This window comes from Meleagris gallopavo, chromosome 5 (genome assembly GCF_905368555.1).
Source record: "Meleagris gallopavo chromosome 5, MGAL_WU_HG_1.1, whole genome shotgun sequence".
Lineage (NCBI taxonomy): Eukaryota > Metazoa > Chordata > Aves > Galliformes > Phasianidae > Meleagris > Meleagris gallopavo.
Window position 1 is genome coordinate 38,759,645 of NC_139408.1, and position 16,249 is coordinate 38,775,893.

The 16,249-nt window shown below is 48.0% G+C and overlaps 2 protein-coding genes across 2 annotated transcripts in view; one reads left to right on the top strand and one right to left on the bottom strand.

The window, feature by feature from the left end:
* Window positions 1-459: 459 nt before the first annotated feature.
* Window positions 460-7,032, bottom strand: ZDHHC22 (zDHHC palmitoyltransferase 22). The gene is made up of 2 exons (XM_003206631.5): window positions 6,075-7,032; window positions 460-2,364 (listed from the first exon to the last, which is right to left on the bottom strand). Exons 1-2 carry the CDS (start codon window positions 6,634-6,636, stop codon window positions 2,099-2,101), a joined length of 828 nt encoding a protein of 275 aa, XP_003206679.1. The 5' UTR covers window positions 6,637-7,032; the 3' UTR covers window positions 460-2,098.
* A 9,006-nt stretch (window positions 7,033-16,038) lies between these two features.
* TMEM63C (transmembrane protein 63C) overlaps window positions 16,039-16,249 on the top strand; it is a 28,203-nt gene continuing 27,992 nt past the window's right edge. Inside the window, exon 1 of the mRNA XM_019615771.3 lies at window positions 16,039-16,176. The gene's annotated coding sequence lies outside the window, so the exon portion shown is untranslated. The remainder of the gene's footprint in view (window positions 16,177-16,249) is intronic.

Sequence of the window (16,249 nt, forward strand, 5' to 3'; positions counted from 1 at the left end):
TTGCATCAACTGATTGGTGGGACAAGAATAATTTTGGAGTCTGTCCAAGACGAGGTGCATGGCTCCGAGTGCTGGCTCAGCTGCCAGCGACAAGGTGACTGTCTGCTCACCTTGGTGCCACCTCACCAGCGGGGAATAATTTACTTTGAGATGCTGTTCATGGGCAGTGATAACACTCAATTTTCCTGTAGCTTTCCACTGAGGTTTGTATGTAATTTATAAATAGTGAGTAGAAAGTGTCCCCAAGTTGCCTGCTGGATGCATTTTTAGATTGATCATTACATTAAAGTAGAAAGGGTGAAAGGACTTATCCAAAATGTTACATCGAATTATTGACAAATTAATAAACACATCCTGACTTTTTCCTTCAGGATGTCTGTATACACGAGGTAACAAACATAGCTTCTGTCACATACAAAGACAGCTAACGAACTGTTAAAAAGCACAATACAGCCACCATAAAAAGTCAAAACACTTTTTATTGTTCACCATTAGTGCAAATACAGATTATTACACATTGCAACAGTGGTGCATTCATGCGAACACACACAGTGTGGAAAGGCTTGTATGCTACAAGTCTACAAGTTTTAATTATCCAGTTAGGGTTTTTTTAATATATTTTCATGGTTGCTTTGCTCATCACAATAGACTTTATTATTGATCCAAACATGTACACAAGTGTGAAGCTATAGAACTGCGTGCCTCTGCTGTGGCTCATGAGGAATGCAAGGATGCGAGCACGTGTGCTTCTCTACCTGGGATGCATAGAGAGCATTTTTGAGGAAGGGAAAACACATTTTTCACGGCTTGTCAGCATACTCCCCAGCTTATTAAAGAGAAGCAATGGATTTCTGCCCAGCCCACATAAGCTGATGCAGTTTGCCAAAACAACAGCTTCTTGTTGCAGGTGCTGAGGAGCTCAGCACTATGATCCTGGTCAATGTTGCTCATTCTTTCTTAAGGCACCTAGTAGCATAGCATATCTGCACTGATCTCAAGGGCTGTTGCTGCAGCTGGAAAACAACTGACACGTTAGGCTGATTAATCCCTGTAGTAATTCCATTAACCTCCTTAATGGAGTTATAACATGGATGAATTTACCCCTCTGCAGCAACGTGAGAGGGAATTGCTCTGGAGAGCCTATAAACACGGTGTGGCGGGGATGTCCGAGGTAAACATTTTGGTTTTAGTGCAAAATGTCCTGATCCACTGAAACTGCTCCTGTTTCTGGGATTCAGAGCCCCCCACAGCACCAACAGTGTCGGTGCCCTCTGCAGAGTGTGGTGCAGGGGGACGTGGGCACGTCCTTGAACGTGCTCTTGTCTCTGTCTCTCACCCAGCCTGACAGTACATTTCCTCAGACACAGCTTTCCATTCACCTCTGCATTGCCTCTCCCTGTGCTCTGCCTGATGCTGATTTATCTGCTTGCTGCAGCTTTGTCTGTGCTGCATTCCTGGACAAAGGGCTGCTGAAAGCATGTGGCAAAGCTGCAGTGTTGGCATGTCATTGCACAGGGAGCGGGGAGAGCATTTTCTTGAGACAGAAATGGAGAAATACTGGATTTCTCTCTGTTTCCTTCCTGGTTTTCCTAGCCTTTTGAGAGCAGATTTATCCGCTGCCATAGCCATGTTCACAGCCTGCTCCTTTGGAGGCTTGATTGCATTGCAGGTCTGCCAGGGAGGGCTTCTCAGTGCTGTTGCCTCCAGAACAAAAGGGCCAAAGGCACCTTGGAGGCTCCAAATGAGCAGATGTCAGTTTTGCAACTTATCACAACAACCCAGGCTCTCAGGGAGCTCCTGCTGTAGCTTGTTTGGGGACATACAGGTGGCCAAGGGCAGGGAACAGAGATCAGACTAATCCTGCTGCTAGTTCAAAGCCTGTTGCCATGTATGCAGGTGCAGTGATGCGACTACTAAGCTGCAGTATCTCTTCCTCTACATGGTTTGTGATCTCTGCATTAATAGGCTAAATTGATTCTTTTGGATAGCCGGTCCCATCCTCCTGCAGAGGCTGCAGTCTCAAGGGATGAAGTGGCCCAGCTCCTCATGGTCTGGGAGCTGGGGAGTGCTGCCTGCAAGGGATGCGCATGCAGGGTTTTTATTTCACTTTCTGCCTGCGGCAGTCACTTCCCACGTTCAGCATGGGGATGAGAAGCCCCAGCAGCCATCTCTTGCCGAAGACCTCCCGCAGATTCTCCCTCCAGGGCCGGGCTTTCACCACCATCCCCTTCCGCACCTGGTACCGTGTCTGCCCACGCAGGATCAGCAGCAGCTGGTGGCAGCAGAACCCAGCACAGGCCAGCCCAATCCCAAGCCAGAGGTAGAGCATGAGGATGACAAACATCTCAGAGCTGAGCAGAGCCCCTGCATAATGACAGTCAGGGGAGGGGAACAGCAAAAGAAAGAGTTTAGGAACCTCTCACGTGTCAGCATCACACGCAGCCCTGAGGGCCTGGCTGGCCACATTGAGCAGCCATACAAGAGGTGAGTGAGGAGAAAGGTAGGGTGGTGACTAACAACACAAAATTGCTTTCCTTGGAGCGGCCAGGCAGTGCATCCCTTTCCTTGTAGTGCCCCAGGCAATGCATCCCACTGGGGAGGTGCTAAAATGGTGGCAATCTCTGCAGAGTTCTCCTTTTGTTGTTAATGTGAGGATCTGGATTTCAGAGGCAGTCTCAGCCAGAAGTGAAAGACATTTGTATGACTGCAGCTCTATCTTGAAGAATATGAAATGATTTCAGCATCTGCCTGTTAAGCACAGGGACTCAGTGGTTCCCAGGCTCCTTTTGGAAGGAGATGCAGTTCTACAGCATTTGGATGCTTCCAGAAACCTTACCGTATGCACTAATACCAGGCAGACAGATTTGGGGCTCCATCACTAGACATACATGTGCCCAGAGAAGATATAGATGCCCCATCCGTGGAGGGGATCGAGGACAGGCTGGATGGGGCCCTAGGCAGCCTGAGCTAATGGGGAGCAGCAGCCCTGCCCATGGCACAAGTTGGGACTGGGTGAACTTTAAGGACCCCTCCAACCTAAACCATTCTGTGATATGTATAATAGCTGAACAATGTTTTTTTTTTTTTTTTAATGAAAAATCAGTAATGTCTTTCCTGCCACTTGACAAATACAGCTTTCACATGAATGCAAGAAAATGAAACAGAAAACTTTCCCAAGTTCAGTCCAAATTTCTTTCTTAAAGTTGCTGCCAGAATACTCCACCCAGCCCATGGTCCCTGAGCCCAGCCTGCCTGGCGTGCAGAGTGGGAGCACAAACTTGGCACAGGCCTGCACAATGCACTCAGACCTGGGCTCTGCCTGCAGGCCACTCTGAGGGCTATTGGTGAGGGTGCTGCTTGCAGCCCCGAACTGTTGGATCATCCTGCTAGGAAAAGGCACCAGAGTCGTTCAGCGTTCACTTTAATTGCAGCATCATCTAATGAGATATCATTAGATCCCAGTGGGCTTCATGTGCCATACAGCAAGGAGAGAACAATGTCCAAGATGGTGACAAACCCCCAGACCAATTCTATCAGAATAACTTAGGGGACCAAAGGGGAAGTACAGAGCCAAATACAGATTTCTCTGCTCTTCTGCTGGACCTGTGTGACAGGCATGTGTTCCCTTCTACAGCTGATTTCAGATGGGATGGAGCGGAAGAAAGGGGCTTTCTTCTGAGCCTTGGGAAGACAGCTGTAAGCTTTGTTTCTATGAGCTGCTGAAATTCAGCATCAAATAAGCAATTACACTTGTTTCCCTTTGCATTTATTCAGCATCTCTCAGCCATATTTTCCAGATGTGTGCATTTTTTAACCTTATTTTCAGGCTGCCCACAAAAAGCATTTTCTATCCATTCTTTCTTGGATCTGGCCTGACCTATATTTATAGAAGTGCGCTTCATTTGCCCCTCATCACCACAGTCCACTTTAGTCTCGGGTTCATTTTGCTCTGACTGACCTGACGTGGTCTCAAGCTTATTACCATACGTTATCTATGCCAGAAAAACTGAATCACAGCCTGAAATTATAGACTCTGGGTCAGACTCCAAAATACATGCCTGAGCACGGTCTGGGAAAACGAGCCAACCAAAAATTTTCCCAGCATGGAAGCAGGAGACACTGAGTTGACCTTAGATCAGCAGATTCAACTTCTGTCCTCTCCCACCTCCCCAGCACCAAGGGCACGCTGGAGATGAAGGGTAAAGTTGTTGTTTGTTTTTTTTTTTCCTGTTGTAGCAAAGCTCTGTTTGGATTCCACCTAAGTAATAGCTGCATAAGAACATTGGGTGGGCAGTCCTTCTAGTCCTTCTAGTAACTATTCTAGGTCATATTTCTCTTTCCTGCACAGGAGATAAATGAACTGATGGAAGCCCAGAACGCCCTTCCTCCTGAGCAACCGAGGCACCTGCATGTTACTGTGTCATTCCAGCTGAGGCAGAAATTCCATGGGATCATGTTTCTATGGTTCTGTTGGCTCCTGGGTGCCCAAACCCCAGCCTTGCTCCCAGCCCCTTCACATCCCATTCACACACTGCAGTGTGCCCACTTTGGCACTGTGGGTGCTGACACCAAAAGTGGGGCACTCCAGTGTGTCTTCATACATGTGCCAGGACTCATCTTGGTGCAGACGAGCCCACAGAATCAGGGAGAGAACTAATTCCTGGATAATATTCTCCCAAATCCCTGCTTTACCTTCTAGGCTGATGTGCTGAGCAGAGCTTAGGCACCAAGGAAAAATATGCCAAGTGTTTTTAATGCTAGTGAAGCTTGTGCAACACTATTTACAAAAATTCTTCTGCATGGAAAAATGACTCCATAAAAATGTCATGGCAGGATTTCATGTTTATAGTCTCTCAGTGATTACCATGACGAATCTGTTCATTTGCCAAGTAGAGATATTTGTTTGTTTTCAGATGGCAACCCTGCAAACCCAGCCTGGAATCCGAAAGCAATCAGGGGCCTTTCTGGCTCTTGTATCACCAGCAATGAACATCTCCTTATCAGATAATGATCAACAATTCTGGTGGCAGTACTCAAGCCAAAACAGACTCCAGGCCCTTCTTACTCTGTGCTCAGTTGAACCTTCAAAACTAAAATATGTGGAATACCTATTTTAGTCTGATGAAAACTGATCTCAATGTGCTCAGCATGAACTGCATGTGGGGAAAATGGCATTTTTCAGCTGTCAATTTCAGAGCAGACTCCGCTGTTTGCAGAGTAACTTGTCCCAGATCAGGTTTTATCTAGCTCTTATGTTTAGACAGAGAAAGGGAAGAGGTTGGAGAGTTTGAGAGCATGGTGAAAGGTGAAGAGACAGGGCTGGCAGAGTGAAGGAAAAGGCACAGGAACAGAATGAATGGGAGGGAAGGAGAAATCCTGAGGACATTTACAGGAGGACGGGAAGAGAAGAGAAATCAGGAAAAACAGAGGGATGAATAAGGGATGGTGAAAAGAAGACAGAGGTTGCTTTGGTTGCAGAGCTTTTCCAGAGGGCAGGAATGGATAATTTGTCTTGCCTTTCTGTGGAGCTGCATCCCAGACTAGAGTCAAGAGAGAGGTGTTTGATCAATTACATTAACAAATGCCCTGCTTGATTTCTGAAACGTGAGCCCAAATTCTCCTGTGCTAGAATCAGTAAGTTCGCTCTGACAGGAGGCAGGAGGTGGAGTAGGTGCATGACTTGGATGAAGAGAATGGACATATCTCCTCTGGGACACTCTCCACATCTGCATGTAAGACTCCCCTCACCTGTAGTACAATGAATAAAATCTCCCACCTCTGTCTAAATGCCTCAATCACGACTGCAGCCCTAGACCATCTCTGGCAATCTGGTTACAGAGTGTTTTCCAGAGTACAACACATTATGAATAGGGCTATAGATGTAACCCGGAGAGGGTCCCAGTCTCTGAAGCCATTGCCTTTAAAGGAGACTCTATCAAACACAGACAATTCTCCCCATGCCCACACCCCCCCTCCACCCATCCTCACACACAGCCAAACAGCAAAGAGCATGGCCACTATCCTGGAGCCCTGGGAGAAGAATGGGCTCCTCGTGGCCAAGGAAGGATCCTTACCTGAGAAGAACTGGCTGATAGAGTGAGGCAGAAGTGTGAGGAAGGCGAGTGGGTTTGCAAAGGACATGGAGAGTGAAGCAGAAATGTAAGCCATGCCTGCCACCAGGGAGTCGAGGCAAGCCAGAGAGGTGTAGAGGCAGAACATGATGAAGTTCCGCATGTTCCTGCTCCCAATGCAGTTCCCTGTGAAGAAACAGTGGTGGTCATGCCTCTGGGTGACTCTGGCACACAGTCTACAGTAGTGAGTGCTGGGCAAGGCTGAGCCAGGGGACCTGCTTCCGTCCAGCCAGTCCGCCATCATTTCAGCTCCTTCGCCCAAGTTTAAGCCCTTGCCCAGTTCCTCAGGGGAGCTCTGGATCACGAGGATGTAGTTGCCCAGGGCATTAGCTGAGAGGAAGAGGAAGAGGGCCCCATGCAGCAGAGCAGGAGAGAAAAGTGGGGTGGTGGAGGGGTCTCTGAACATGCTGGGGATGAAGAGAAAGATCTGGAGGACGAAGGTCACTAGGGAGATGCACAAGAAGTAGGCTGGAGCAACAACATTGAGCAACCTGAGAACTAGCATTGCGGATTACGTTCCTGCAGGGGAGAGCAAGGAGAGGACGAACATCACCGCTCCGGCTGCACACTTCATCCTTCCATTTCCTGCCGGGTCCCCGGCCCCGCTCTGCTCCGGGAGTGCCCTGAGGCGGGGAAGCTCTCTCTCGCCGCCGCCCCACGGCCCCGGCGGGGCTCGGCAAAGGGGAGCCCCAGGGCAGCGCCCGCTCCCCGGCGCCCGGAGGAGGCAGCCCGGCCCCGGCGTCTGCCTCCGGGGAATTCGCAGCGGCGGTGCCCCGGAGGGGCTGCGGAGGCTGAAGGGGAAGAGCTGGCTCCCTCGGTGCGCCGGCGGAACAGGCACCGCTCCGCTCGCCTAGCAGAGTCCCTCTGCCAGGCAGGGTCAGTTTTGGTATTGCATGAGAAGAAAAAAGGTGGTGCTGGAGGAGGGGGGAGTGAATTGGAAAGGAAGGGGGGAGGAGAAGGGGAGGGGGGAGAGGTTGCTCTAATCCACTGCAATACGGATCAAATCCAATGCTCTAATTTATCCTTTAAAGCCACGGATCTACAGATTACCTCTCTGACCGCTGCCCTGCTGTGCACGAAATTAGAAAATGCACAAAACAGCTGGTCAAGTGCTGTCCGGATGCAACCTGCGGCGCTGGTTTACCAAGCCGGGCGGCCTCGCAGCCGCAGCCGCGGCTCTGGCCGACCACAGCGCATCGGCACCGGCCGGGCGGGCTCCCCCAGCTCTCTTGGTGCTCCCCTCTGCCCCGAGGCTCAGCCCGTACCGTGGGGACGCGGAGAGCCCGGAGGACCGAAGGCAGCTCGGAGCCAGTCCGGTCGCGGCGTGGCTGCCCCGGCACCCCGAGCACTCCTCGCCGGCAGCTCCAGAGAGCTCCCCAGCGCCGCGGTGCCTGCAGTGTCCCGGCGGCTGTGGGCGGTCGGTCCCTATGCACGCCGCCGCCCTGCAGTCCCCTTGTTCCTGCTGCCCCGGTACCGTCCGTCTGGCACCTCGGAGCCGCCGTTACCGCCTCCAGTCAAGCCGAGACCCCCGCGGCTGCCGTGTCGTAGGGCAGTCCGACGCCGTACTCCTTCTCCTCCCTCTGTCTCCTTTTCCTTCTTTCTCTCCTATTCTGTTCTTTTGTTGTCCCACACTTGTTCGGCCTTGTCCCTGTCCTCTGTCTCTGTCGCTGCCCCTGCCTTGCCTCTGCCCTTGCCGCTCTTTCTCTCTCTCCCCCCCCCCCCCCTACCTCTCTTTTTGTTTTTGTCCTATTTTGCTTCTCCCTCTCCCCCTCTCCAGTACGATCTTCTCCCTCCCCCGACTCCACACCCCCGTCCCCGTCCCTTCCTATCCCCCTCGGTCCCGCGGACCCGGAGCTGTCCGTTCAGCACCACCGCACGTCCTCCACCTCTTTCTGCGCCCCCCCAGAGGCTCCGAGGGGGGACAAGCCTTCAGATGTCGCCGTCCCACGAGGCGTCTCCTGCTCGAACCAGCATCTGAGGCAGGGGGAAAGCGGGAGACAGCCTCTGCCTGGGTGGTTAGTACAGCCCTGTACAACAGCAGATGTATAGGAGAGGGTTTGGTGTATGAACAGAGGTGCTTGGGCAGCATGGTGGGCTGGTAGAAACGGTGCCAACATGTATTCCCCTCTTACAGCTGCACGACCTCAACCCCACTGCCCACCTACACACTCTCACACTGTCTACACTGGTGCTGTGCACAGCCTCTCATTCTCCCACACACTTACATGCTGCACCCACTCAGCTCCAATGAGAAGCATCCCTTCTCCCTCCACAGACAAACCACCCATGGCAGAGGAAGGGAAAAGAGGACTGGTGGCTTTAGCCTTATCATAGGCCCAAGGCTTACTAGCCTACCTCAGCACACCTAGCAACAGATTGCCTCTCCCTTCGTCTGAACACACAGAGCAAAATTAAAATGTGTTTAATGTCTCTTCTTATAGGGAGAGAGATCTGGAGCAGAGGGTGGCTGTGCTTATCTCTGACACTTGCACTAGCTTGGAGGTTGGTGACAGCAAACAAGTTCAAGGGTTCTTTATCATAAACGTTTTTTTTCTACCAGATAACTTTCATGATTCAACATTTCTGAGAAAAATGGAGGCAATGATACTCGTAAAAGAAAGTGCAAACTAAGCCTGTAGGCGCTGGGTCTGCTGTGACAAACAACTAAGAGACACCTTCAGCAGAACTGAAAGGAGAGCTGCTCAGAACCAATCTAGCTTTCACTCCCACCTCCCTCATTCTCCTGTCATGACTGCTGAGAATAAAAATCCTCCAATATTCCCTCAAATCATCAATTTAAAGTAGACTGAGCCTTGCAATAAAGATGCATGACCCAGTGAGAATTTTATCTTTAAATAATCAGACATTGTTTCCTCCATATTTTAACAGCTTATATCAAAATAATAAAAACTAAACAAAAAACAAAAAAACAAAAAAAAACAAACAAAAAGAACAAAAACAAACAAAAACAAAAACCGAAAAACACCACAGAATTCTTTTCATATAATAAGAGACTTTTTGGTTGAAGGGACCATATCTGATGAAAGTTATTAACTCTGCCTGTACAGGGGACATAATAAGCAACAGCCAAATTGGAGGAAAGGGAAGTGGAGAAGAAAGGAGGAGAAAGGAAGGAGAGAGAGGAGAGGAGAGGAGAGGAGAGGAGAGGAGAGGAGAGGAGAGGAGAGGAGAGGAGAGGAGAGGAGAGGAGAGGAGAGGAGAGGAGAGGAGAGGAGAGGAGAGGAGAGGAAAACAGTAGGGCAGTTTATCCCACACATTTTCATTAAAATGCTCCTGCAAATTGCTGCTTATGATTTGTCACTGTCAAAATACTGAATGCATATTTTAGAATATAGTAAAAAAAATTCCTCGTTCAATGCCATTGTGTCGATATGATGAAATGTTGACAGGATGGGGAAGCAATTATCTATGGATGAATTTGCCTATTCATGTGCATGTGTATGCATAAGAGAGAGGTCAGTAAATAAGGAAATTAACATGAGTAAGTGAATAGTGAGAGCAGCAGCTAATCTGGAGCAAGTAGCAAGATTTTCTTCAGGAATTTGAATTTTTTCCATTGTAAGATCATCTACATGAGATAACTTGAATGTGTGGCACAACCCTGCTCCTCCTCTGGGGAGATAGTTTCCCTGGACAGACTCTGGTTGTGACCCAGGAGTTGGAGTAGTTCTCCATCCTGCTTTCAATTGTAGATAAATTATTTAATCCATGTATTAGAATTTTCCTGTCTTTTGTATAGGGCAGGTTTCAAGCCACATGTCTGCCTCTGGGAAACCATGACAAGTAAGCATGAGGAACACCAATAGGAGCAATTTATTGTTGTTATTACCTACTGTGCAGATGTTTTCCAAAAATTAGCATAGTACATTGAAATAATACTTGCTCTCATTCCAGTGTTAGCATAACCGAGTCTCATCATGTCACCTTCCCCTGCTCCCTGTGTGTGTGTGTGAAGTGGCTATTGTTCCCCACGTGTTTGAGGGGGCACATTTCCCAGTATTGCCCAAGCAAGGAAGGTGGCATAATCTGTACAGTTGTCAGCCAGCTGGAGTTTTCATTTTCTAGCTCAATAACATAGGCTATGCTTGGTCACGATGACTGGCAGATGAACATCTTGGTAGCTTGTTCGCTGGACCCCTTTGTTCCCTGTGCTCAGCCATTTTAAGCAAAATAAAATGCAGTTCTAGTCAATTCCATGCTCTGATACACCCTGCTCAACCTCTTTTGAGATCTTGTTTTAAATTGCATCACAAATTATGTATCATTTCTTCCAGCTCAAAATGTGCATTACTTCATTCAGATCCATTAGTCTAGCATTCAAGATACATCCTGATGGTGATTTTTTTTCTGAAATGAGTGAGTTAATATCTGCTGTTTACTGTGATAGCTTGGGAGAAATGAATGCTCTCTGTGGTAAACTCAGTGCTGCTTGTCTTAAATTATCATTTAAGTACAAAGCTTATAAAGTTCTTGTGAGATTTTTCCTTTCTCCAGCTAGTTAACTTTCAAAATTTTAACACCCACAATGTCTGGAGAGATTTCCTGTTTGGTTAGGTGAAGTTGAACAGCCATAAAATGTAGCAGGTGAGGCTTGAAGTCTTCAATTTAGCAACAGAAATTATATAGCATGGTTGGCAGCAGCGCTGCAGGTTTTTATGCTGCCCAGCTTCAGATCTACATAGGTGGAGACTTGAACACTGAGAGGAAAAAGAGAGCTCAGTTCCTTTCTTGCACTTGCCTATGCTATCAAGGGACAGATCTGAACATCCTGAAATAGGGTCCTAATACGAAGTTTCTACTCAAAGTGATAAATGATCTTCAGAGGCCAACTCAACCACCTTTCCCAGTGCCTCTTTCTCCTTGACCCAGATATATCCATCCCTTGCAGAAGAGGGTCCAACTAGATCCTGACTATCCCTGGCAATGGGGATTCTCCACTACTTCAAGGTAATTCATCTAGTTCTTTTCCCCCTTTTTAGATTTTCCTCCTATTTGACTTGAAATTTCTTTGCAGCAATTAAAATCCATAGTCCTTATTTCACGCCCAGTGGATACAGAAAATTTGAATCCTTTTCTCTCTGTGATGTCTGTGTACTTGAAAATGGTTACTGTGTCTTCTCCAGATGAAGTCACCTCATTCTCTCAGTCTTGTGCTGTGTTTTGGAAACCTTTGATGAAAAGCCTGAAGGACCTGGGGTATTGTGTCTGTTGCTCAGGAACCTGAGTGGAGGGGCAGCCAGCACTGAGTGCAGGCAGCTGTCAGTGTAGATTTCTATAGCCAGATTTTAATGATTTTGACTTAGACTGCCCATTGTGCTGCATCAGTTGTGTCAGGGGTTTCAGTGAAGAGGACACTCATTAACAAAGTAAGAAGTGGGAACTAAACAGCTGAAAGATAGTCATGACTTTAACATACTGCCAAGTGCATGCTGTATCTGAAATTATGACTTAAGCATTTCTGCATCTTTTTCAGTCCCCGTCTGGTCAATCTTCACCTGCTCTCGCTTTCTGCTCCCTTCAAGGACAATGTTGAGAGAGGGTTTTTCCTTTCTGTCTCAGTGTGACAGGTTTTCTGAAGGTTAATTTGGCTGCAGTTTTCTTACTACAAACCTCTCAGCTTATCACTCAGTGTAGGAATAAGCTGGGAGATAATTTGAATTGTGCAAGGTATTTAGGCAGGGACATGTTATGATTCAGATAGTGTCATACACTGAAAAGTAATCCAGACAGTTCTAAAATAAATTATCTGCCACCTAAAGACATATCCATGCCTTGCTGTATCTTTGTATTTGAAAGAGATGTTTTGGGGTCAATAATCCACGCAAGTGAGGAGGAGAAATGGAAATGAATAAAAAATGCACCTAGAACATGACCCTTTCAAACATGCCTGATCTCCAGCTTCCCTTGCAACAGCATCCCATAGCAAAGGGGTTTCCAGCACTTAGGAAGACAGAGGAAATGTTTATTGACAAAGAGTCAATTGCCTCCAAGGATGAGCTACTGAATAGACTTTAACAGATGTTTTATGTCTTTTGAGCAAAACCCACCATCAGAATATCTGAACAGCAACCTGCAGCACATTTGCTGTCACTTCTGCCACAGAGTCCATGACTCAGGCAGCCCAAGCAGTGTGAGCACCAAGGATATATTTAGACAAGAAAAAAAAAAAAAAAAAAAAAAAGGCTGCTTTCTAAGACGTGTCAGCTGGTGTCTTCTAACCCACAGGATTTAAAGCAGGATGCAGTGCTTTAGGTACAAGGACAAGTCATTCTTCAAAACATTAGCTGATTTGCTTTTATAATGCTCTGCATGAGTTGGTGCTGGCTGCCTGAGACTGTTTGTCCTCCTGCAGCTAAGAAACTGCTACAATGACCACATTCCTCCAATATCAGATGTGATGACAGGGAGAGTCCTGTGAGTGCAGAATACAGGTTCTTTACAGTCACTTAGCAAGGAATACAGAGCTCTTTCCACAAAACATCAGAGCAGTCACCAACACTGTCTTCTCCTGTATGAAACTCCTTACAATTCTTCCTGCCTTTCCTAGACAATCTCCCTCACTCCTGAAGCCACATAGACATCTAAACATCTTTTTGGGGAAGTAGAGGAAAAATAATGCACAGCCAGCGATGTTCTGAGCATCTTCTGAATGTGCCCAGGTGCTCTTGAATCCCCTTAGCACTCTTCAGTACCCGACATTATACTCTGATAACGCAGTGTCACCCTGGGTCTCCATGGGAATCCTCTTCTTGCTTTTCTTTCTAGCAGGCTCACAGGAAAAATGCAACAATAATCTGTCTCCTGTTTAAGCTGACTGATTTGAAGCTCCTGTGCAATAAAGCTCAAGCCATAGATTCCCTCACCCCCAGGTGAATACCACAGCAAGTACAGGCAGCTGGTCCAGCTGTGCTGTGCTAGGTCATTCCCAGACAGGGCACTGTAGGAGCACATCTTTTAAGGAACAGAGAATTAAATAATAAATGTGAATGGAGGCAATCCAAACCCAAATTCACTGACACAAATTCAGTGTCAATCTGCTGTCAGCAGAAGCAGATGCTGCTTCAGAAGAGGTGCTATTCCCGTTTTTATACAGGAAGCATTCTTCTCCCCAACCCCAGGCCAGTTGCCTCGGCTTCCTCTCCTATGGTCTCTTGCTGTTGAGCACTGTGTCAAATCTGCACATCTAGGGAATCCTATAAATAATAAACAATATTGCATGTACATATTCATAACCAAGTCACTGTTTACATAGTGAATATTCAGCACCCACCAGATGGCTCTTTTTTCACTACCTCCAAAATGGAAATGACCAGTTACTAAAGATAAAATATTCCTTCCCTGTTGCTGCTTCCCTAGGGCTCCTACTTGTTGTTCTCTTGCAGAACTGCTGTTCCCCAGAGAAGCAAGCCTTTCAGCCTTGGAAACAGTGAAATCAGATCTGAAATATGAAATGCTTCAGCAAGAGCTGCAGATAAATGAACACAGTGTTAAATCAATTCCAGAAAATAGACTTGGATTAATCCTGCTGCCTGCTGCAGTAGTGTTCTGGGAGAAGAGATCTTGCTCCTTGTGTCACGTGGCTGCTGCCCTGTCATGAAGATGCTCCTCCAGTGCATCTGTGAGAGCAGTGCCTAAATTAAGGCTCTGCAAAAATGCTGTCTATCGACTGGGGCACTACATGCACTGTACATAACTGCAGTCATATTTCATACATGCAGTCATATTTCTAAGCACTACCCCAGCTACAGCACAGGTGGTGATGATTTTAAATGAACACTTCCTTGCTACATGGAAGGCCAGATTCTCTCTGCTTAATTTCTACCTGCTCCAGCATGTGCTTTTTCCTTTTAGGATTCATTATGCAGAATGTTCTAACAGCACTGGAAGCAGAAACCAGGTCTCCAGCCACCCATCTACCAGGTCAAACGCTGTCTTGCTTATTGCAGCGCTCTGTCCCCATGTATCACAGTGCACAGCTGCCTGAGCCCAGTAAAGGGCCTGTCTCACCCCAGGCCATTGTGCTTTTGTACGAAAGACAAGCCTCTGGTAGATACAGAAGAAGCTGGATCCCATGCATTTGGCCTTGTGAGCACTGGGTTTGGTGCAGAAGAATCATAGAATGCTTAAAATTGGAAAAGACCTCTATAATCATCTACCTACCACCAACATTGCCCACTAAACCGTATTCATCAGTACCACATCTAGATATTTCTTGAACACTCCCAGGGATGATGACTTCACCACCTCCCTGGGCAGCCTGTCCCAGTGCCCAAAGAGGAAGGGCCATTACCCTGTCATTCTGATGCCCACTCGAAAGGGGTTCCTACAACAATCCCTGAGTGGGTTGAGGTGTTCCACTGTTCGTCCCCATCATCAGTCTCTGTGCACCTCTGTGGCTATTACTGATGAACAGCATATTTTCCTGGAGTAGATCTGGCTTGATAGGAGGAGCAACCTGATATATCTGGTATCAAATGAAGCCCTTGGTACTGCTTCGACAAGGCCCAAGGTCAGGCTGATGGCAGCACACCAAGGGCAGCCGCACACCAGGCTGCCTGAAGCAAGATAGGCTCCTGCCAGCTGAAACCTACCATATCAGGAAGCAGTCCCTGCGGCAACGAGACTTGGGCTTTCTCCAGACATGTTTCCAGCTGCCTCCCTTCGGCTCCTGCCCGGTGGGGTTGGAGTATCCCAGCTGCCCCCCATCGGGCCGCCCCGCTCCCCGAGGCGCACAGGCGCGGGATCGCCAATAGGTGGCGCTGGGGGCCCGCCGAGCTCCCGCAGGCCCCCGGAGGCCTCGGCCGAGCCCCATGAGGGTGCGGAGGCACGTGGGCGGAGCTGGTGCTGGCCGTTCGCGGCTGTACTGGGCTGTGCCGTTGTGGGAGGCACCGGGTCTTAGGGGAGCTTAGGAGCACGTACGGGAAAGGAGTTAGCAAAGATGTATTTTGCGTGTGAGGCATCGTGGTTACGGTTAATGACTCTAGTGGCACTCAGAAAGGACCACGCTGCTGAATCTTCATTAGCTGAGCGTCTGGAGGCTCTTTTTAGCCGGGGAGAACATCAGTGCACGGAGTGCTGGCTGCGTGCTGGCGGGATGGCCGGGCACGTGTGTGGGGTCACATCCTGCATGCAAGGCTCTGTGCTTGGCCTGAGCTCTAATATGGTTCGTTACATCCCATGCTGGCTCTGCTGGCTCAGGCTGTCAGCTCACATCTGCCCCCAATATCCACTGACATTCTCATTAAAACTACCATAACTTTTCCCTGCTATCTGTGCAATCAATCTTTCTTTGCTTGAAGCATCATCACGAATTCCATTTTCCGATTCAGAAGGCCAAGGACTCAGACTGGATCTTCTTCTTATCCGCTGGGAATTACCGCTTGCTGCTCTCAGTACAGAGGGGATGTTTCCCTTAAATTTGTAGGAAAGATTTGGCTCAGATCGGCAAATCATAGAATCATTAAAGCTGTAGTATAACTGCCAGCCCACCCCCACCATCACCACTTGTATGGGAACTGTTGAGTCATGGCCTGAACCACTGATTGATCACCTGAGTAAAGGACTGAGTCAGCCGTGGGAGCACAGGTGAAGCTGATAGACTCTAGACCCCATTTAAGGTCTGACTGCCATGGGGAGAGGATCTCTTTCTGGGGACCTCTTCTCTGTGGAGTCTGTCCTGTGAACTTAGATCTTTGGATACAGGTGAACATTCCTTCCCTGTTTATTTTCCAGTTTTCACCATGATAATCTTTCCAGCTGTAACACCTGTCTGTAAGAGCCACATCTACACTTTTCTTGAATGACCTCCATTTCAGGAAATCTCTTACCTCTCTACAAGCTGTGTGCAACCAAAAGTTTATTCTATTTCTCTCTCAGATATATCTGCCTAAGAGAGGAAGAAGCCTTTTCCAGAGAGAGCAGATCCAACTTCGCATTGATGCACACTACCAGAGCCACAAGTAAGCAATGTGCATACCCTGAGCTTCAAGGCACAAGGTCAAGTCAGTGCATCTGTCACTGAAAGGTGAGTGGCAGTGGGTCTGACCCCAGGGCAGACTTTTGTCAGGGAATGCATGGGTGTCTGATACACAAAAGTG